At 38.8% G+C, this 23,091-nt stretch overlaps 1 protein-coding gene across 1 annotated transcript in view; it reads right to left on the bottom strand.

Moving 5' to 3' along the window:
• The window catches only part of MRC1 (mannose receptor C-type 1), a 69,336-nt gene extending 50,326 nt beyond the window's left edge, over positions 1-19,010 (bottom strand). The window contains 6 exon segments of the mRNA XM_032235404.1: positions 5,093-5,239; positions 5,935-6,048; positions 6,871-7,032; positions 12,150-12,323; positions 15,110-15,511; positions 18,793-19,010. Coding sequence (XP_032091295.1) covers positions 5,093-5,239; positions 5,935-6,048; positions 6,871-7,032; positions 12,150-12,323; positions 15,110-15,511; positions 18,793-18,898 — 1,105 coding nt within the window. The 5' untranslated portion in view covers positions 18,899-19,010.
• Positions 19,011-23,091: the final 4,081 nt, after the last annotated feature.

The following is a 23,091-nucleotide window of genomic DNA, read 5'->3' as shown; positions in this document are numbered from 1 at the left end:
AATTAAGTACATATTAACACATCTGCTAACTATAGCTAGAATAGCATTTGCCCAATGCTGGAAACAAAATAATACCCCCTCGGACGAATTAGTGATAAAAAAAACTTTGGATTGTACAAATTAACACTGAAATTAAAAGATAAAGAAGAATCGGAATATTATGAAATTTGGAACAATTGGTACAAATGGCTGCAAAACAGGAATATAATTAATTAAGCCAAAAAACAATATATATAAATATATATAGAACTGTGTATAAAGTTTGTAAATATAGAAGCGAAATATTATGTACATGTACAGGTATGACAAAACAATGTTGATGTAATGACTGTAAGGTGTTGTAAAAGGGAAAAAAATAAAAAAAATCTGCAAAAAATAAAGAATCACGTGACTGCAGAATAGTACACTTAGACTTATACACCTCTTAACAGTGCTTTACAGACCTCTCTAATCAGTTTTCAGAGTCAACATATTGTTCCCAATAGTCTGGGTCCTCATTTTACTGACCTCGGAAGGATGGAAGACTGAGTCAACCTTGAGCTGGTGAGAATTGAACTACCAAACTGCTGGCAGCCAGCAGTCAGCAGAAGTAGCCTGCAGTACTTCATTCTAATCACTGCACCACCGCGCTCTTTAGAAAAGAATGCTGTGATCATCATAAATATGCAATCATAATTTGGACTTTTAGAGCCAAGTGCCCAAATTATAATCATGTGACTATAGAGCCACTGCGACAACTGCAATTTTAAGAGCCTGTCATACATTGCCTTTTTTAATGTCACTGTAACTGTAGGCTAAGCTCAAGGGAGGGGGGGTCAAACATATCATCAGTCTTGAATCCTTTCATGCCCACAAGAAATCTAAGTCCAGCCCAGCTTGGATTCCATTGACTCTTATTACTATCTATTTGTTTTGATTATTAGTAGTTCAGATTCTTGTAAGGAGCAATAAACCTGTATATTCTTTTGAATGCCTAGACTTCCTTATTTTCCAGTATTTGACAGTAACTTGGAATGGTGGCTGAATACCATTGCTGAGAGAGTATTATTCATAAACATTATTACTGCCCTGTTGGATTCTAATGCCGTCCAAAGCTGTTTTTACCATTAATGCTAAAGTGACACAGAAGCTGTAATGTCAGCCTTTGAAGTAGGTTTCTAATTACAAAACCAAGAGAAATGTATGCAAATCTTAAATTATTTATATAAAGATATTTATATAATGATGCATGATATTTAGTTATTTTTATTTATCTGAGCTATTCTGTGATAATAACGTATTATTTATTTATCTGAGCAGGAGAATATATCTCCAGCATTGCATTGTTTCATGGATTTTTGAGTCATTAGAAAAACCATAAACTTGTATAACATTTCCTGGCAGTTAAAACAATTAATCAGTGGAACAGCTTGCCTCCAGAAGTTGTGAATGCCCCAACACTGGAAGTCTTTAAGAAGATGTTGGATAGACATTTGTCTGAAATGGTGTAGGGTTTCCTGCCTAGGCAGGGAGTTGGACTAGAAGACCTCCAAGGTCCCTTCCAATTCTGCTATTGTATTATTATTTGACTTTTGAAAGAAAATCCATGGAAAAATGGGAAGCTTAGGGAGAAAATATACTATTTTTAGAAATTATGCAGTATTTTGAAACAATAGCTTTCCTTTTATAAGGCAAGTGTTAGAATTAGAGTGTTATTATGGCATTATTGATAATCACTGAAAACTTTATAGAAGGGGATTATAATTAGCTCAGCTTATAGGCTGTTTGTGCCTTTACAAAGTAGTTTGTGAATTGCTGGGGCTGACCAATAATAAAGCAGTCAACCAAAGAAGACAGAGCACTTGAGATGACAATAGGGAGGAAAGTTTCTTTAAAATGGAAGCAGAAATATAGACACAAATTTTGCATTTGTAATGAAAGCAGGTCAATACAGAGCAATGTTTTTTTTTTTTTACCTTCCAAAAATGGTTGTGGCCTGTTCAGACAATGCAGATAAGCCCAGAGAGAAAGCAAGCTATAAATATGTCTAGGAAACACCTGGGTCTGTTTTCAGGAAACAGGAGAAATTAGAGAAAAGTATAGCAATGAATTGGCATTACACATTGGGATAATTAACAAATATGTTTTTAGGAGCAATCTGTATTTTTCCTGATCACTACATCTGGTCTTCCTTCTCAAGCTGAAAACCCTTTCCTCCCCATATACCTGATAGTGATAGGGAACTTCCATGCCTCAAGGGATGGGAAAAGAAAGACCTAGGCGTTCCTAGCCTCCATGAGCTTCTTTAGGTAATCTCAGTTACAACCACATAATTGGACATACAGCAAATTTCATTTTTGCATCAGAATAGTTGCCTTGTGATATGATTAGAGAGGCCACTTCTCTTTTGCCAGATCTGTACTGGTCATATCTGTTCTGGTCTAGAGAAGTTTGAGCCGAGATGGCGCAGTGGTTAAATGCAGCACTGCAGGCTACTTCAGCTGACTGCAGTTCTGCAGTTCGGCTGTTCAAATCTCACCAGCTCAGGGTTGACTCAGCCTTCCATCCTTCCGAGGTGTGTAAAATGTGGAGCTGGATTGTTGTTGGGGGCAATATGCTGACTCTGTAAACCGCTTAGAGAGGGCAGAAAGCCCTATGAAGCGGTATATAAGTCTAACTGCTATTGCTATTGCTAAGTTTGTCAGCTACCAGCAACCCCTATAAGTAAAGTTCACCTCAACTACCATTGACATCTGATGGATTGGGATGGTTCTCAATTAAACTATTCAGAAGCCAAAAGAGGTTTTTCCAACAATCTGGCAGACAAATCTATCAAGAACTTGGTTATCCATGACAATGTGAGGCAATCCAGACTTTTCATACAATTATTCCCAAATGTCCTTTCTCTGATGGCCAGTTCTAGTTTTCTCTTCGGTTTACTGAGGGTGTGGAAATGAAGGGGAAGGGGAAGGGGAAGAAACAATGCATAAAGTATTGATGGAGGAAGACAAAAAGAAAATCTGACCAAGTTTGCGTATAGACTAAATTTGGTCCCGTACTATGGTAAGAAGACTAGCAACATTTCTTTTGTATTATTTGTTGGGTAATATGGGGGAGGGAAATCAACAAAAGTCTCTATGAGCAGAAGTGGCAAATATCTCAATTCCCCATTTCCTGGATGCATCCACTGTGATGTGGAGCCAGGAAATATGCTGGGATTTTTTAAAAAAAATCCTGCCAATGAAAAAATAGAATAGCCACAAGTTCACTGCAGATTTGTTGCTATTGTTTTCATTTTAAACTGTGATTTAAAATAAGTTGCAAAAAAAAGTCAAAATTAAATAATCTCTACTCTTAAAGGCAGCTGTTTTCTGAATTGGTGCAATGTCTTCGTTTGAAAATGCTCTAGGGGCAAACGACGTATGCAGGAAACCTGGGCTTCCAGAGTCAAGAAATAGGATACAGAAAGTTAACATAGTCAAGAAAGGGGGACATATAGTTAATAATGAGGAGCAGAAGGATGGGGAAAAGAAAAGAAACCAAAAGATTGTCTATGGGATCAGGATGGACAGGCACTAAGGAACTGTCTGGATGTTTTTTTCTGCAGATAGCAAAGAGCTTGACTTCCTGTTGTGTAATTGTGCAATTGCAAAATACTTCCCTGAATTATTATGATGAAGAAACAAAGAAAGTTTGAAGGAACAATGACATTTTCACTTCATTTTCATGTTCAGTGTAATCCTAAGATTAGACATTTGTGGGCTCAGGTTTTTTTAAATCTAAAGGGATGTCTTTAACTTCACACATGCCTTGGTAGATTTTACAGTTCCAGGAAAAAAATAATGAAGCAAAAAGAACCTGGGTGATATGATGGTTATGGGGAAAGGATGGCATCAGAGGCATCCACTTTTCTCCTATTCCTCACCTTCCAACCTTGTGTAAGAGGTTGAGCTGAGAGACACTGGCTGGGCCTTTAGTCACTGAAGGAGCTTCCATGCCATGGAACGGTGAGGAATAGGAGAAAATAATTATTTCTACACCATCCTGAACTTCTGAAGATATCTTGGGATATAAATCTGATGAGGAAATAATGGAAAAAATCAATACCATATCCCTAAATTATGCCTACCAAAGTTTTATATAGGAATTTATTGAAACATTCCTATTGTTGACTAACAATGATGGTGTTTTCTAGTTTGGGTAATCAAATGTCTGCAAAAAAAGAACCGAGCTCAGAGAGCACCAAGAACTTCCTCAGTCCTCATCAATTGTTATTACTGGAAGTTAGATGCTTCTGAAACATGATATAGTTGATTATATATTTGTAAGTCAGTTAGTATTAGTTCCTAAAGATAGACTTTCACAGGACTAGAAAATGTAAAGGCTTCCCTTGGTGTGGACTTTATGACAGAACTCACAAATGCATTTTAAGAAAACTTAGAACATTATCTTTCCTAAGAACACTATGAGCTGTGGTGACGCAATGGTTAGAATACAGCAAGCTACTTCTGCTGACTGCTGGCTGCATTTTGGCAGTTCAATTCTCAGCAGCTCAAGGTTGACTCATCCTTCCATCCTTCCAAGGAAGGTAAAATGAGGACCCAGGTTATTGGGGCCATATACTAACTCTGACTCATCAGGGACACAGTGGCTCTGTGGTTAAGATGCTGAGCTTGTTGATCAGAAAGGTCGGCGGTTGGGTGATTCGGATCCCTAGCATCACGTAACAGAGTGAGCTCCTGTAACTTGTTCCAGCTTCTGCCAACCTAGCAGTTCAAAGGCATGTAAAAATGCAAGTAGAAAAATAGGAACCACATTTGGTGGGAAAGTAACAGCATTCCGTGCACCTTTGGCATTTAATCATGACCACAGAGACATCTTCGGACAGCGCTGGCTCTTTGGCTTTGAAATGGAGATTAGCACCCCACCCTAGAGTTGGGAACAACTATCACATATGTGCGAGGGAAAGCTTTACCTTTATGCTGACTCTGTAAACTGCTTAGAGAGGGCTGTAAAGCACTGTGAAGCAGTATATACAGTAAGTCTAAATGCTATTGCATCAGGGCAACACCAATTTTGTCAGTTTATCTCCATATTGCATTTACTAACCTACCTGAAGGAATAATGAAGTTGTTCAGAGTGGAATTTCCTTTTTTACAAATGTAACCAATTTTTTTATCGCATTCCAGGTTTTCCCACTTGGCTGCTTTACCAGGATTTAGTACTCCACAGATCTTCCCAGGCTCTGGGGAAGGGCTTCCTTCAGGAAACAAGTGGAAGGCAAAAAGAATATTATTAACTTCTTACATAATTTTGTACAACTTTATTGAACCTAAAAGAGATGTGGATATGAACAAGACCATGCAATGTGTTCAAAAGATCTTTAGAATATGAAAGAATATCAAGGCTGGGCTCAGACCTGCACAGCACCTTAGGGTCTGTGCAGGTACTGTAGGGTCACCCCTACTATCTTTCAATCCTTTTTTTCTCTCCCTGTCCCCAATCCTGCACCTTTCCTCCCTAGGTTGCGTGTGTTGGAAACACAAAGTACAGGCAATGGCATTCCTCACTGTCCAAAAAACAACCTATGTTAGCTTTTCTATGCCTGTTTGGACTGAAGACAGGAATTAAACCAGGGGTCCCCAATCCCTGGTCCATGTACTGTCACTGATCTGTGGCATGCCAGAAACCAGATCACACAAACAAGGGAAGCCCCATCCAAGGGATACAGGCACCTCTGAAAACCCCTCCAGTCCGCAGAAAAAACATCTTTCCATGGATCCAGTCCTTGGTGCCCAAAAGCTTGGGGGCCACTGAATCAAAGCATCCAGAAAGAGTAGGTGGGAGGGAGAATTATACAAACTACTGAGGAAGCAATTTAATTTCTTTTATCCAAATAAAATAGCAAAATTAGGTGACATAAGGTTTCAATGCAAAAACAAAAGAGGAAATTACCGGGTGCCCAATTTAGATATCTGAAAGGATAGCCACCACTCCATTGCCAGCCACTGTTGAAATCCAAACTATTAAGACCAAACCAGAGTGCAGTACTCAAAGTAGAAGTTAACCCTGAAAAAGAATCAACATTTAGCAATGCATCTGTTTCAGGAATATACACTGAGTAGCATGCAGCAACAACTACAACAATTATTGGGAGACATGAAGCATACAGTTAGTTGCTCCTCGTATTTCTGTAACCACAATGCTATAAAACTTGTTATATCCTAAATTGTTTATGATTAAAAAATACTAACAGTGCCACCTTCCCTGCCAAGTCAATTCACATTCACAGTTTTTGTTGTTGTTGTTGTTTTTACTTTATTTGTATGCCGCCCTTTTCCCTAAGGGGACTCAGGGCGGCTCACAATTCAAGGGAGGGGAAGAACAGACAAGTTACAAACATGAAAAACCATACACCGTTAAAAAGCACAACAGTCATACCATTCGAGTGGGGTTGCAAGTCTTTAGCCCCAGGCCTGTCGGAACAGCCAGCTTTTAAGGGCTATGCGGAAGGCCTGGAGGGTGGTGAGGGTACGAATCCACACGGGGAGTTCGTTCCAGAGGGTTGGAGCAGCCACCGAGAAGGCCCTCCTCCGGGTAGTTGCCAGTCGACATTGGCCGGCTGATGGAATTCAGAGGAGGCCTAGTCTATGGGATCTTATTGGTCTAGTGGAGGTAATTGGTAGTTCATGGTAGAAGCACTTCTGAGCAACTGTTAGTCCTGCTTTTCCAAATAACAGGGAAGATAACAGTAGGTAGATAATACCCCGGCGATACCAATACTTGCTATAGGGAGGATTTGAAATAAAATGTTATGTCTGTCTCTTTATTTTAACTCTGATTGTACTGTATGAAATGCTACAAAATATTAGTGGACTTTAGATTATTTACCTGTAAGGTACATTTGTTCGTGTATCTCTGTGATACTCAACAAATTGGCATCTTGTTGTTGGCAACTTTTACTAGCTTGGAACCAGGTTAGAGCACCTTCTGCGTTTATTTGATACTGGGCGTTTGCCACAGGGTCTGTAGTCCAAAAAATACTTGCATCAGCTGTTAAAAGAAAGGTGTATCCATATTTTCCATGATTTTAAAACAATAAAACAATATCATACTACATCTTGTTTTCATAATTCAATTTTAACTCAGAACTGTGAGGATTCTTCTTATATTTAAAAATAAAATTATTTAGTCAAGCAGCTGAAAGAAAGCATAAGACTTTAATAGGCAAAGGTTAGATGTCTAAGTAATGTATGTAAGTAATGGTTTATACAGAGAAAAGAGGTAATTTTGCACTGGTACATTCCAGATGTGCACTGGTAAAACTGGTACATTCCAGATGTGTGAGCTATCACTCCAGGCTTCCCCACCATCTTTCTATTGATATATTAGATTATGGATTTCATGATTTATTTACTAATTTGTGCCTGTTAGTCAACCTTGTCTCAGGTTTATGTAATGGGAATGTTAACACAGCTGAAGGTCATCAGAATTCTGAAAGGCTGCAGGAACCATAGGTAGGTACCACTGAATTACAGTCAACTTCTGGTGACTGTGTGTGTGTGTGTGTGTGTGTGTGTGTGTGTGTATGTATGTATGTATGTATGTATGTATGTATGTATGTATTTAATAGCCTTTTCTCCATCTAGGTCTAAAGTATAATTTCATTAGACTTTAAAACATATCACATTAAACAACATTAATTAAATGGTGTAACAAGTTGTGATTAAGTCGTAAATCATTTATTTTTACTTTAACTGAGCATTAACATGAATCATAGAACCATGGCTTCTGAGTTTTTCTATATGGGGCACATGTCATAGGGACTAGGATCAAGTGATTAGGGGGGGGAAAGCGGAATGATTACAGAGATTCTCAGTCATCCAGGTCATGGTTGTCACTTGAGCTTCTCATCCAAGAAGCTTCCTAAGTTCTGAAGAACAGAAAAAGAACTGAATAAGTTTCTTGGGTGAGAAGTGAAATGTCTTAAGGAAAAAACAAAGTCCAGTTTACTTTTGAAAAAGAACCTTTGGGAGAAGAAAATTGGTTACTAATTCACTAATATAGAATTAATATAGAAGTGGTCTGCAGAACAGTATCTCCATTATATCAATATTAACCCTAAAAGAAGAGGCAGAAATGAAATGCTTTCAAATGAAAATTCTTCAGTTATAAAATTCAGGAAGGAGATCAGTTATCTGTCATGCTTCCTGTAAGCTAAACAATTTTGCAAGAACATACAGAAGACAATGTACAAAACAAATGTGTCAAAAGGCCAGGATGCAGTTCCACTTTTTCCTGAATTAGCTTTCACCATCTAAACAATACTATAGTTGCTGCTTATCATACAACCCAAATACATACTAGAAATGAGTTATATAGTATGCTATCTACCGTATTTTTTGGAATATAAGTCGCATCGGAGTATAAGATGCATCAAGAGGCAATTTTTTTAAAAAAATAGGTAAGTAGATAGAGGGTTAGAGAGGGAGAGAAAGAGAAATGCAGTAGGTAGGTAGCAAGAGAGAGAGAGTACTTAGGTAGTTAGGTAGGTAGATAAAGGGAGAGAGAGAGAAGCGGGGGAGAGGGAGAGAAAGAGAGAGAGAAAGAGAGAGAGAAAGAGAGAAATACAGTAGGTGGGTAGGGAGAGAGACAGTGTAGGTAAGTAGGTAGATAGAGGGATAGAGAGAGAGAAAGAAATAGAAAGAGAGAGAGAGAAATATAGTAGCTAGAGAGAAAGAGAGTAGGTAGGTTGATAGGTAGAGGGGAGAGAGAGAGAGATACAGTAGATAGATAGGGGGGAGAGAGAGAGTGATACAGTAGATAGATAGGGGGGAGAGAGAGAGTAGGTCGGTTGTTAGGTAGAGGGATAGAGAGAAAGAGAGAGAGAGAGAGAGAGAGAGAGAGAGATACAGTAGATAGGTAGGAAGAGAAAGAGAGAGAGAGTAGGTAGGTAGGTAGATGTTTCCAGGTGTATTTATCCATGTGCTGGAGAAGGAAATCGCTGACAAACTGCAGCACCTAAGACTTTGTTCCTGCTGGCACTGCGCTTGATCAATGTAATTCTCATCAATCAGTTAAAGAACTTTCCAAAAGGAAAAAAAAAGTTTTTGCACTGCAAACCTCCCCAAAACAGCCCATTTTTTGTGAAAATGGTTTTTTTTTCAACAAAAAAAGGCATGAATAACCTTGGGGAGGGTCTTGCAGAATGCTCGGGGGGGGGCAAAAATGAGCAAAAAACGGGTCTGTTTTCGTCAAAAAAAATTGCATGCATAGTCCTATGGAGGTTTATAGAGTGTTGCTGGGGGCTGAAGAGGCAAAAAACTGCCCATTTTTTTGCTCATTTCTGCCCTCCCCAGCCCCCAGGAGCTCTCTGAACGCCTCCATAAGGTATGCATGGCCATTTTGGTGAAGGGGGTGGAGTTTCGGGAGGCAAAAATGCTGTATTCGATGTATAATACGCACCCATATTTCAGCCTCTTTTTTGAGGAAAAAAGGTGCGTCCAAAAAATACAGAATATGCTTATAAAACATGGTCTGTTCTTAATTGATGGTTTACAATGTAGTGCCTAATCATATTGCATATTCATTGCATACATTAACTACACTGACTCCATAATACTTTTTGAATTATTGCAACATACTTGATATGGCCCTGATCTTCAATATATCCAGGAGCATCAACTGGTCCACAATGCAATAAAGTGAGAAATTTTGTCTGCATAACTCTAGTTAAGTCAAGATGTTGGAGCTGGTTATCAGCTATAAAGTCCTATATTGTTCTCTCTCCCTCCCTCCCTCCCCCCCTCTCTCTCCCTCTCCCCCTCCCCCTCTCCCTCCCACCCTCCCTCCCTCCTTCTCCCTCTGTCTCTCTCTGTACAAGTCCTCTGCAAATCTTTTTTTGGTAAGGTTCAGAGGTGGGTTCCTACCAGTTCGCACCTATTCGGTAGAACCAGTTCGTCAAATCTACCAAACCGGTTAGAAGAGGTTCCACCAGTGGACCCGGAAAGCAGGCCACACCTACAGAAGAGGTTCCAAAATTTTTTGAAACCCACCACTGGTCCTTGGATATGATTATTCTATACTATCATGCTCATATTTATAAAACTCAGTGCCTCTGTGAAAGGTAAGGATGACTACTGCGTTTGTGGTGCAATCAGAACATTGCGTGTGTTGAAGTTGTTTTAACGCAAACCAAAGATGCCTTTTAAAAAACAAGTTTACATCATATTCTTATGCATGCCAGTGCTGTGTGTGAGGTAATTTAAGGTGGTTCTGACAAGTGTCGTCGGCATCTTCATATCCGGTCACATGGGCGACAAGCCACTCCCATCCGGTCACATGGGCGGCAAGCCACTCCCACAAAGGAGGCCAGACCCACAGAGTAGGTTCGAACAATTTTTGAAACCCACCTCTGGTAAGGTTTTACAAATGGTTTGCAATTGCCCTCAATATCCAACTGGCTTTCTGTTTAACATGAACTGGCTTCCTGCTTTCTAGTGTCATGCCTTAGCTACTACACTAAACTAGTCCCTGCCACCATACATTGCATAGGATAGGGTTACTTGTGAAACTTTCTGCTCCCAAATGTATTTGACAGTTCCACATGTGCAACAAAATGAACACACACCTGGTTCCCTTACTGAAGTAATGTCACCTTATGGATCTTAGAAATGTACCTTCTTGGTACCACTTCCTACCTGGAACAATATTCATCCATCTTCACTATTGTCCCCAACCCTTTCAGAAAGACTGTCAAGGCCTATTGTTTTCCCCGGGGTTCAGGCTCTGGATGAGTAGATGGGCTCATCTATATAGCTATAAATCAGTGATGTGTGGTGAGCTTCATGGACGGTGAGGCAAGCGCAAAAGCCCCGCCGAAGCTCTGGTGCTGCATCCGCCATAGAACTGGATCGGGACCCGCTCTATGGCAGATGCGGCACCGGGACTTTAAAGTCCTGCTGCCGGTGCCTGCCACCACTTTAAAGGCCTGCCGCCACGGCAGGGCCCCAGCGGCAGGACTTTAAAGTCCAAGTGCCTTCCGCCATAGAGCGGGACCAGGTTCCACTCTATGGCGGACAACGCCGGGACTTTAAAGTCCTGCTGCCGGTGCCTGCTGCCACTTTAAAGGCCTGCCACCACGGTAGGGCCCCAGCGGCAGGACTTTAAAGTCCAAGTGCCTTCCGCCATAGAGCGGGACCAGGTCCCGCTCTATGGCGGACGACACTGGGATTTTAAAGTTCTGCTGCCAGTGCCTGCTGCCACTTTAAAGCCCTGTCGCCGGGGCCTAAGCCAGCAAGCCCACCCAGTCCATTCCTCCCCCCGCCACCACTGTGTCCAACAGACTAGGTGTCTCACGTTTATGGTGGACATAAAATCGAGATGCCTGGCCTGTTGGACACAGTGGCAAGAACGTCCCTGTCACTGCTGCGCTCCGCCACACACACACACACACACACACACACACAAACACAAATTCCTCACAAAAAATTACAAATTAAATTATCATTTTGAATCCCCCCTCTCCCTCCGTCCGATCCACATACCTTTTCCAGCTGTGGATTTCAACTCTCCTCTTATCCGCCCGCCATGATGAAAATGTAAAAAATTAAATAAAAAAGCAACTTACTTAGGCAAGGCATGATTTGCTGCTCCCAGATCAGGAGGTGGGAGAATCACGTGCCTCCTTTGCATAAGGACTTTTTCGCCTTTTAACCCTTGCTTAACTCTGAGCAAGGGTTAAAAGGTGAAAAAGTCCTTATGCAAAGGAGGCCCATAATTCTCTCGCCTCCCCCTACAGTTAGCACTAAGCAGACTCAGAGTCACTGTGACTCTGGAGTCTGGCAGCAACTACCTTAGCCTTTTTAATTATTTTAAAAATTCTTTTCTTTTCCTCATGACACTGGTGAGGCCCCGCCTCCTCTGCCTCCCCTGACTGCATGTCCTGCTATAAACTCTGATCACTCTTTACTACTTTAGTTGCTATTTAATGGCATGTGTTGTTTTCTATATGTTTGGTGTTTTATTATTTTTATAAACCACCCAGAGATAATCTGTTTGTATTCTCTCACTAAACAAACAAATATTAATCTTTAAAAAGCAGGTATTTCCTCTATACAACAGTGTTACATGGTTCTATGATTAACACTTTTCTCTTGAAAAATCCTTACAATTCGTAGGACAGAATCCATATTTCTTCTCTTTGTTATAATCTCTTGTAGTTGAACACCACAGCAAACCATCATTCCTTCCTTCAATTGTACATTCTGCATACCACTTGGTAGCATACTGGAAAGGAAATACACAAGGAGCCCCATTGCTGTTGCCCTTTAAGGTAAATAAGTCTGGAATGAAGGGGAGAAGAAATAATTAAATAATTTACATATTTTCAAGAAATACTCATTCCTAGAGAGAAGAAAAAGGAAAATCCTCCTGCCAAAGTTAATGGCGCAGTGTCCAAAGTGAGCACTGTGAGATCTTCAGTATATCCCTACTTTCTCCATACATGATTTTGTAAACAAATGGAAGTTGGCAACAGCAGTGTGATACAGAGGGTTTGTTTTGGATCTGCATGACAGCATGAAGGGCTCTACTATTTGGCATAGGGTTTTGTGTAGTGGTTAAGGCAGCAGGCTAGAAACCAGGACAGTGTAAATTCTAGTTCAGTCCTAAGCACAAAGTCAGCTGGATACCTGGGGCCAGTCACTTTCTCTCAGCCCTGGAAAGCAGACAATAAAATATTGCCCAAAAATTGCAGGGACATGTAAAGCAGTGGTGGGATTCAAATAATTTAACAAACGGTTCTCTGCCCTAATGACCAGCTGGGTAGGCGTGGCTCAGTGGTCATGTGATTTGACTGGGTATGGCCAACTCAACTTCACTCAAGTCAATAGGCATAGTGTAACAGCCTTAGCTGTTACAATGTAATAAGGGTTAACCGGAGAGGCAGTTTCTGTAAGCAGGGCAATAAATATTAGGCTAGAAACAACATCGAATGTTTCCTTCCTGCCTTCCTTACAGGATTAGCCCTGTAAAGTGGGGAAAAAACCAAATGAGATTTCTTCCAACAACTGGTTCTCAGAACTGTTTAGAAAGTTAACAACCGGTTTTCCTGAGTAGGGGCAAACTGGCTGAATCCCACCACTGATGTAAAGGCAGTTGCCAGGAATCAACACTGACACAAAGCCACATACCACATACACAGGCAGGCAGGCACACATATACACAAAAGAATTCGGCATGCATGGAATTGCCATATTTCAGGATAATTCTCAGCATTACTCCACTCTTTTATGCCTTCTACTTTACCAATTTCTTTTCATGAAATTGAAAAAAGAAAAGATTGAACATTAAAGCTATTTTGGTGGAACATTGAAGTTATTATTCAATTTTAATTTTGTGTATGACATAAAGAAATGAGGAATCAGAAAACCTGAACAAATATGTTTGGTCAGGTGCAAATATATGTGCATAAGAGACCATTTGATTATAAATATCTTATTTATGAATCAAAAAGTTCAAGGCTTCTGTTGCTTCAGTATTAAACATTTGCTATAAAAGAGGCAAATATGCTAACATGATCAACGAAAATATAACAATTCACTTTGATTGCAAGGTTTAACTTTTAATAAAACAAAAACCTTGAGACTATTTCATTTGAAATATTTTTAACATCTTCCAGTAAATAATATAATTTGAAAGGAACTATAAAAACAGAGTGGAATATTTGAGATTTGACCAACTTTGAAAAGCTTATATCACAAAATTCAGAATATTTGTTGAGTGTCTCTGTGTGTGTTTGTGCGTGCACGCGCACAAAACATTTTACAGAAATATGATTCAGAAACTCAACAATTCAAAGACAAAGACTGCACAATTAATCAGATGCTTAATTAAATAGGACAATTTATAAGCAAGAATGGGAATATCAATGTGGGGGAAATGTATTTGTGTCACTCACCTATTACTCTCAAATAAATTGATGTATTTTTTTTCTCTTTGGAAAATTGCGCATATTTGAAATACTAAGCTGTTGTAAATATAACAATTAGCTTTGAATCATTATTTTTCATTTATGGTGGCAATGCCAGAATGCCAGGCAGTTCTGCAACAAGATTCATTTTAGGATGAAGCAATTTTTAAATACTGACTTTTTCTATCAATTGTTTTTGTGGGCGGAGGGGGATAAATCTCATATTAAGTATACTGAGCTGACTTTATATAAGAGTATCACTGAGATACACTATACTTTTCCATGAAAGTTACATCCCATCTTTTCAATGGAGGTCTGTCAAAGTAAGTGAGATATTCAGCAAACTTACATATAATTTTGAACTAACTTTAATTTAATTTCGAAGCTTTTAAGTAAAATTCTGCCTTCCCACATCCCATATTTGTGTTTCTTTCAACATGAAGTTTTGTCCAATTGGGCAATATATTGTGTTTGTTTTGTTTGTTTGTTTATTGGTTTTGTATGCTGCCCACTCCCGAAGGACTCCGGGCGGCTCACAATAAACAGGGGAGGGAATAAATAAGACAATACAAACAATTTTAAAATCCACAACAGTCACAGTTAAGACAGGGCTGGGTGCTTTAACAGCCACCAGCCTGCTGGAACAGCCAGGACTTAGTAGCTTTATGGAAGGCCGGGAGGGTAGTAAGGGTCCGGATCTCCACAGGGAGCTCATTCCAGAGGGCCGGAGCAGCAACAGAGAAGGCTCAGCAACAGAAATGTGGATGGCTTACTTCATATTAATTAAATATAATACATTCATTCTAATTATTTTGCCAGGTAATTCTTATTATCTTGGCTATTTTTTGTCAACTTCTAATGTTAGATCTTTAAGAGTTCAAAAGGCGTTGAATGTAATCTGTTCTAATCTAATGTGACTTTTATGAATTACTGTGAATTTCTTTTTAATGTGTTGCAATTTTTAACAGAGTTTTAATGTTTTGTACCGAATATTTTAATGTGTTTTCATTTTTCCTCTTTCAAAAAACATAAACAAACAAATAAATAAATATAAAATATTTTTGTTTGATGTACCAACGTTAACTTTTTTTTTTTACTACGTTCTGTGAACATCACTAGATGCAAGAGGTAGAGAGCAAGCAAGCATGACCAGTTTACCTTCATAGCCCCGGGAGCATAAATCATCTTTAGTTCCGTGGACTTTCCATCTACTCCATGCGCCTGATCCTTTGTACAACATAATTCTTTTTTCATTTTTGTTGCCATAGTTGAAATGCAGGCTTGCATTATGGATAGCAAAAAGTGTGTCATTTTTGCACTCCCATTTCTGAAGGCTACTTGTTGTGTCGCATGGGTACAGCTCAACTGGTGTCCAGTCGATTTTTGAAGATACTCCCAAACATAATTTCTTGGAAACACTCATCAACTGGTATCTGGAAATCCACCTGAATTTTTGTGCCTCAGTTTCATAATTGCAAGCAGCCGTTGTAACATAGGTGGCACTCTGAACATATACACAGACCTTATGGTCTTCATTATATATTAGAAATATGCTTGTATCTATAGATATAAAAATAAGTTAAAAGTAAGTAAAGCAAGCATTGACCATAGAACTGGTTAAAAAAAAAACTAGTCTTGCATATCACTGAATTAAACATATGTCTTCCAGATTAGAAGACTGAATATACAGCTAAATAGACAACTTTTAAAAGTGAGTTAAATGTTAACACATATTGAATTTGAGCATGCTAAACTTTAATAGGATTGATAGATTTAAATAAAATGAAACATTAGACTCAATATTAACAGCTAAATTTGAGGGCACAGTTTTGGAAATTGTAATAAACTATAATTAATTTCTTTTGGTAATATTATACTACTTAACTGTTTTCCTACAGACTGTAGTATACAAATGTGCTATTCCTACCTGGAAATTTGAAATACTATTGTATTTAACTATACTACATGAACTTCAAAAATATGGGTAATGAGAGAGAGATTTGGTTTGCTCTGATGGTCTTTTGGAATTTTATTGCCAGATAAAGTAAAGCTAGTTTTATTGTTTATATTTATCATGTAAGTAATTTCTAAATCATTGCATTACATTTTACTTTATACTTTCTTCTTGAGAGGCAATAGACAGGTTTTCTGCAGAATTAGGACCTAAAAAATCTTCTGTTTCAGTAAAAGTTTGGACTAGACTTATCTCATCCATAAACCAATTACTGCCTCTTGTTGTGTTTGGCTTAAGTCATTAGAAAACAGAATATAGCTGATGAGAACAAACTCTTCTGTTTGATAGTTGGTCTTTCTCTTTGACAATACCAGGAAACAGAAAATTATCACCAATAGTGATAAAGCTTACTATTGCATTGTTCTAGCAATACTCAAAATAATTAAACAAGCTAATACTGTATATGCAGTGTTTACAGAATGTGCTGTTTTATGGCAATATCTAGTCTTAAGGGTTTTTTTTTAAAAAAAGGTTTCCAATGTTATAGATCATTCTTCTATATTGGTCTATGACTATAGTAAATATTGTTTTGAAAATAAAGGGGAGGGGGGATTTCATGGACTTCCAGAAGAAAGGCAGGATGCAATGGGGATAATTGTGGTAATGACCCAGACAGTGGAATGATAATTATTATGGTAATGCATGTGTGAAAGGGATGCTTAAAAATGCATAAGGATATCTTCTCAAGATGTCTTGTAAGCAGCATATCTTTTTTTCAGGCTTGGGCATATGTCTGAAAGAAGACAGAGCTACTTTAAAGAAGTCTTGTGTTTAAGCCCCAGCGGCGATCTGATATATCTCTTCCAACTAATAAAACATATATAAGAATAAGAATAACCATAATCCAAACATTATATACAGGTCACTCTGCATACCAGCAGACAGTATAAAATCTATCTCCAAGAAAAAGTTATAGAACAGCTGTGAAAATAAGTCCTTCCTTCCCTTCCCCAGCAGTAGGAAAACTAAAGATTGTCTTCAAGGCTATGCCATGCCAAAAAAGAGAGTGTGTTTGGTGTTCAAACCATGAGATCCACAGTTGTCCACACGACAAAATAGAACATAACCATCTCAACTTTAGGAAATGCATGAGTTCTGCATAGAAGATATCAGTTGAGATCCTGTGCAGAAGATTTGACAGAGAACATGAGATCAAGGTAAGCAATATAATTATTTTGATTCCTCCTTCTATTGATTGAAGCAGTTATCTATACCAGGATTAACCAAGACTACATTTAGAATACATAGGCTCATACGTCTGTATTTAATAAAAGTGGGTTTTCTTCTCAATAAAACCTTAGAAGAAGATACACATATATTTTACATATATATATTCTACAATATATATATATGTGTGTGTGTGTGGGTGTGTGTGCGTGCACGTGCGCGCATGCTACACATGGTCCCTGACTTAGGACCACAATTGAGCCCAAAATATCTGTTGCTAGGTGAAACATTTGTTAAGTTAATTTTGCCCCATTTTGTGACTTTTCTTGCCACTGTTGTTAAGTGAATCATTGCTGTTATTAAATTACTAACATAGTTGTTAAGTGAATCTGGTTTCCCCATTTTGCCCAATTTTGTGACTTTTCTTGCCACTGTTGTTAAGTGAATCATTGCTGTTATTAAATTACTAACATGGTTGTTAAGTGAAGCTGGTTCCCCCATTTTGCCCAATTTTGTGACTTTTCTTGCCACTGTTGTTAAGTGAATCATTGCTGTTATTAAATTATTAACATGGTTGTTAAGTGAAGCTGGTTTCCCCATTTTGCCACATTTTGTGACTTTTCTTGCCACTGTTGTTAAGTGAATCATTGCTGTTATTAAATTACTAACACGGTTGTTAAGTGAATCTAGTTTCCCCATTCACTTTGCTTGTAAGAAGTGATCACATAACCCTAGCACATTGCATCCATCATAAATACGAGTCAGTTGCCCGGCATCTCACTTTTGATCATATTCCCATGGGGATGCTGCAATGGTCATAAATGTGAAAAATGTTCATAAGTCCTTTTTTCAGTGCCATTGTAACTTTGAACAGTCACTAAATGAACTGTTGTAAGTCAAGGACTACATGTAGTACATGCTCAACTCTTTAATTATGATTTTATGGAGGTGAAAGAGCAAAATGCTTTTCAGATATTTAGCTAATGCATTAAACAAAATATAAAGTGTCTTTGCAATTTCTGAAAATCCTGAAATCTTTACTTTGCAATCATGTGCAAAGTAATCATTTAAATAATGATTTTAAATCAGTATTTCCCAATGAGTTAAAATGAGATTGCCCGAAAAGAATTAGGCGCAAGATTATAGTTTTAATGTAGTAATCAGGAGCTAATTTCATAAGAGATAAATATTTTTTGCGTTTAGAGTTAGAAACACTGAAGTTATCATACTGCTGCTTTAAAAACTTACTCAACCCATGTAAAACTGCATCTTAACAGAATGGCTAACTAGGAATAAATACACTTTTTTTTTGTTGGTACAAATTCATATTTCATGCAATATGAGTTTATGCTGCGTATTACAATACCCACCCCACTTCAGTAATCTTCAATGATTGTATTAGATGATGAAGGGTGTTTGGGATTTTTAATTTTTAATTTAATATTCAGACAGACAAAGAAAAATTTGGCAGATGACAGCCCTGTGCAATAGAAACCTCACCTGTACTATTTAATCAGACTCATCTTCCCTGTTATTACTATTAGGGTTAAATCATTGCGCTAAATATCAATATGAAATATATATATTCTCACATCGGAGGAATGCTATGCTATTTCATATGCACACCCCCATTCATGGCAAAGGCCTGAGAGCCACTTACCCACAAGTGAAACAGCGCCGTGAAGAGCAGAAAGAAAAAAGAGAAGACAAGAGATGAACATTGTTAGCCAGTTTCCACTCTTTTTCTTTCTGCCAAGATATGTCATATCATGGGCTCCTTTTGTAGCACATCTTATTAAATCCAGCCAAGAGGAGAGATGGGCTCATTTCTGAGAACTGATAGTTCCGTGGGTACATTCTGGAGCTCAAATGATAAGGAAATGTGCTTCCGCATGGACCATTTTGGAATAACAGGAATTTGTCATTCAAACTTTGCTTCCGTAAGCTAATTTCACTGCTGAAGTGAGTGGGGGAGAGGACGGTCTGCTTCCATAGAGTCACAGGTGATAAAGCAGTGATTGTTCAGCATTTTTTTCACTTCTGGGATTCTAAAATCAAGATGGAGGCTAGGAACAGGGCAGTCACCATTTGCAGGAAAAGAAACCAGTTAGAATGCACTGTTGCTGCCAAGAAATGTATTTCAGAAAGCTGATTTTTAAAAGGAAAAAAGCTGCTTTCATTCCTTAGTAAGAGGGGAAAAGCCACATTTTTAAAAAAAATATTTTTTAATTATATGTTTTCCTTTCTTATACATAATGTTTCCATTGCTGCAACGGCAATGTACTGCCTGTATCAAATCTCTTTTGAATGTGTATAATATTATACACACCCAGAGGTAGATTCCTACCGGTTCAGATCAGTTTGGATGATTAGGCAGTAATTCGGCTGGCCACGACTCCAAAATGGTGCTATCGGCAGTGCCATAGGTTCTGCAATCTTGTTTTTTGCTTCTGCGCATGCGCAGAAGCAAATGTTTTTACCAAAATGCATCCCTGAGCGAACTGGCAGTAGAAGAAGCCAGAACTAACCTCTGTACACATCATAATTATAACCATTATTCTCATAATACATACAATATAATCTTCCCTTCCAATCACCCTATACAATTTCATCTATAATCAAATATAATCCAGTATCAATATTGCTTATGGCATTATTGCTTATACCTATATATTTACTTTTATTTATCGATCATCCTTAATTATAAATTACTAACTTCTGCTTCTATTTTTTTAACCATTTATAAAATAGGTCCCAGGTCAAATAATACTCTGTTTCCTATTTATTCTTAATTTTCATTGTTAACATATCCATTTTGGCAAAGTCTAGTATTTTCTTTATTACATTTTCATCCACAGGTATACGTTTGGTTTTCCAATTTTGTGCATACGTAATTCTACCTGCCGTTATCACATGTAATATTAAATATATAATTCTTTTATTATATTTTCCCAGTAATATTCTTATTTTAAATCTATTTGTTGGGTTTTCATTTCTTCTAACCACCTTTTTACCTTTTACCAATATTTTTTCACCATTGTTAAGTATGATTGATCCTGTTGTAGAAATTAATGTAGGTCTACTTTTCTAGATGAAGCCTGCAAGTTTTTATGAATCCATCCGGTGTAAATTTTAATGAAGTATTTAAATCTATCCAGTGTTTGAATAAACTACTACCAGGGAATCCCAAGGCTGTAGGTTAGACTGTGAAATCAGACATCATCCTTGTGTTACTAAGATAAGGTGACCAGACGTCCTGCTTTTGGCGGGACAGTCACAATTTTTAATAATTCGTCCCGTGTCCCACAGCGTGTTCAAAAAGTCGCAATTTTCCAAAAGAAAGAAAACAATTTTAAAAAGGATGCCGTTAAAAAAACAGTTTTTATTTCTCTGAAGTGTCGTTCCCGATGTGGCCTTTAGAGGGCAGTGGTTTCCCTCTCTCCGCTCGGCTCGCTCACAGCGACTGACGAGGGGCAAGGCTCCCTCCCCTCCTGCACGTGCGCGCGCTGACGCACACCATTTTTCTGCAGGCAGCGCGGCAAGGAGGAGGTTCGGTCCCGGGCCAAGCGGCTCAGCTGTCGGAAGATATTTTTTTTTGCCCGCTTCTCTCGGGCGCTGCTCTCCCTGCAGCCATTTCTCCCTCTTTCTCCTTTTTTTCCTTTCTCCTCCTTCCCCCCCAAAAGAGAACGAGAGGGAGAAAGAGGAGGTGTGGGAGATAGTGGGATCGCTGTCTTCTGAGCTTGGTAAGCAAGGATCCCCCACCCCACCTCCTCTTTCGGAAAGAGGAGGTGTGGGGGAGATTGTGGGATTGCTGCAAGGATCCCACTAGCCTACTATTTTATTTTTCTTTGTGTACACTGAGAGCATATTCACCAAAGACAAATTCCTTGTGTGTCCAATCACACTTGGATAATAAACTATTCTATTCTACTTTACTCTACTCTATTCTATTCATTTCTATTTCAATTCTAAGAAGGAGTTTAGCTTCTCTCTCTTGAAAATGTAAACTAGCATAAGGCATTATAATGCAAGCTTTCAAACAGTTCATTTAGTGATCAAAGTTACAATAGCATTGAAAAAAGTGATTGATGACCATTTTCACACTTAGCGACCATTTTCACACTTAGCGACCATTGCAGCATCCTCATGGTCACATAATCAAAATTTTGAGGTTTGGCAACAGATTCGTATTTATGATGGTTTCAGTGTCCTGGGGTCATGTTTGACAAAATATAAAATTTTTAATCAAGCATCCGCCCTCCCGGTCAATGGTGTCCCTCTTTACCAGTCTGAAAATCTGGTCTCCTTATACTAAGAAAACAATGTCCTTGTAACATAAAATGTTTAGAATAGAATAGAATAGAATAGAATAGAATAGAATAGAATACAATAACAAAGTTGGAAGGGACCTTGGAGGTCTTCTAGTCCAACCTCCTGCCTAGGCAGGAAAGCCTACACCATTTCAGAAAAAATGGTTATCCAACATCTTGTTAAAAACTTCCAGCGTTGGAGCATTCACAATTTCTGGGTGCAAGTTGTTCCGTTGATTAATTGTTCTAAGGTCAGGAAATTTCTCATCAGTTCCAAGCTGCTTCTCTCCTTGATTAGTTTCCACCCATTGCTTCTTGTTCTATCCTCAGATGCTTTGGAGAAGAGTTTGACTCCCTCTTCTTTGTGACAACCCCTGAGATACTGGAACACTGCTATCATGTCTCCCCTAGCCCTTCTTTTCATTAAACTAGCTATACCCAGTTCCTGCAACTGTTCTTCATATGTTTTAACTTCCAGTCCCCTAATCATCTTTGTTGCTCTTTTCTGCACTCTAGAGTTTCCACATCTTTTTTACATCATCGTGACCAAAACTGGATGCAATATTCCAAGTGTGGCCTTAATAAGTCATTATAAAGGGATATTAACACTTCACGTGATCTTGATTCTATCCCTGTGTTTATGCAGCCTAGAACTGTGTTGGCTTTTTGGCTGCTGTTGCACACTGCTGGCTCATATTTAAATTGTTGTCCACTAGGACTCCAAGATCCCTCTCACAGTTTACTACTATTGAGCAAGGTACCGCCTATACTGTACCTGTGCATTTTGTTTTTCTTGCCTAAATGTAGAACCTTACTTTTTTCACCATTGAATTTCATTTTGTTAGATAACGCCCAATGTTCAAGTTTGTCAAGATCCTTCTGTATCTTAAGCCTGTCTTCTGGAGTTTTGGTTATTCCTACCAGCTTAGTGTCATCTGCAATTTGACTGCTTATGATGTGAGACAAAGATTATCCCACTGCTTTCAGGCCTAAGGTGGGAGCTTCTCCATCAAACAGGATTCTATCTTTATCTTTACCTTTATATATCATTGTTCAATTTGAGGCAATTTATCCAAAGAAAGGGACACGGTGGCTCAGTGGCTAAGACGCTGAGCTTGTTAATCAGAAAGGTCGGCAGCTCAGCAGTTCAAATCCCTAATGCCGCGTAACCAAGTGAGCTCCTGTTACTTGTCTCAGGTTCTGCCAACCTAGCAATAGCAATAGCAATAGCAGTAGACTTATATACCGCTTCATAGGGCTTTCAGCCCTCTCTAAGTGGTTTACAGAGAGTCAGCATATTGCCCCCAACAATCTGGGTCCTCATTTTACCCACCTCGGAAGGATGGAAGGCTGAGTCAACCCTGAGCCGGTGAGATTTGAACCGCTGAACTGCTGATCTAGCAGTAGCCTGCAGTGCTGCATTTAACCACTGCGCCACCTCGGCTCTTCAAACCTAGCAGTTTGAAAGCATGTAAAAATGCAAATAGAAAAAATAGGAACAACCTTTGGTGGGAAGATAATAGTATTCCATTCCAGCCACAGGCAGACCTCCTGAGCTCTGTTTTCCCTGGCAGAGGGTTGCAAGAGGCCACTGCAGCTGAAAATGGAGCTTGGGAGCTGTTTTCTCTGGCAGTGCACACAGGTCACCA

Source organism: Thamnophis elegans, chromosome Z (genome assembly GCF_009769535.1).
Source record: "Thamnophis elegans isolate rThaEle1 chromosome Z, rThaEle1.pri, whole genome shotgun sequence".
Lineage (NCBI taxonomy): Eukaryota > Metazoa > Chordata > Lepidosauria > Squamata > Colubridae > Thamnophis > Thamnophis elegans.
The sequence above is the reverse complement of the archived record's forward strand: the minus strand, read 5'-3'. Positions and strand labels throughout refer to the sequence as shown.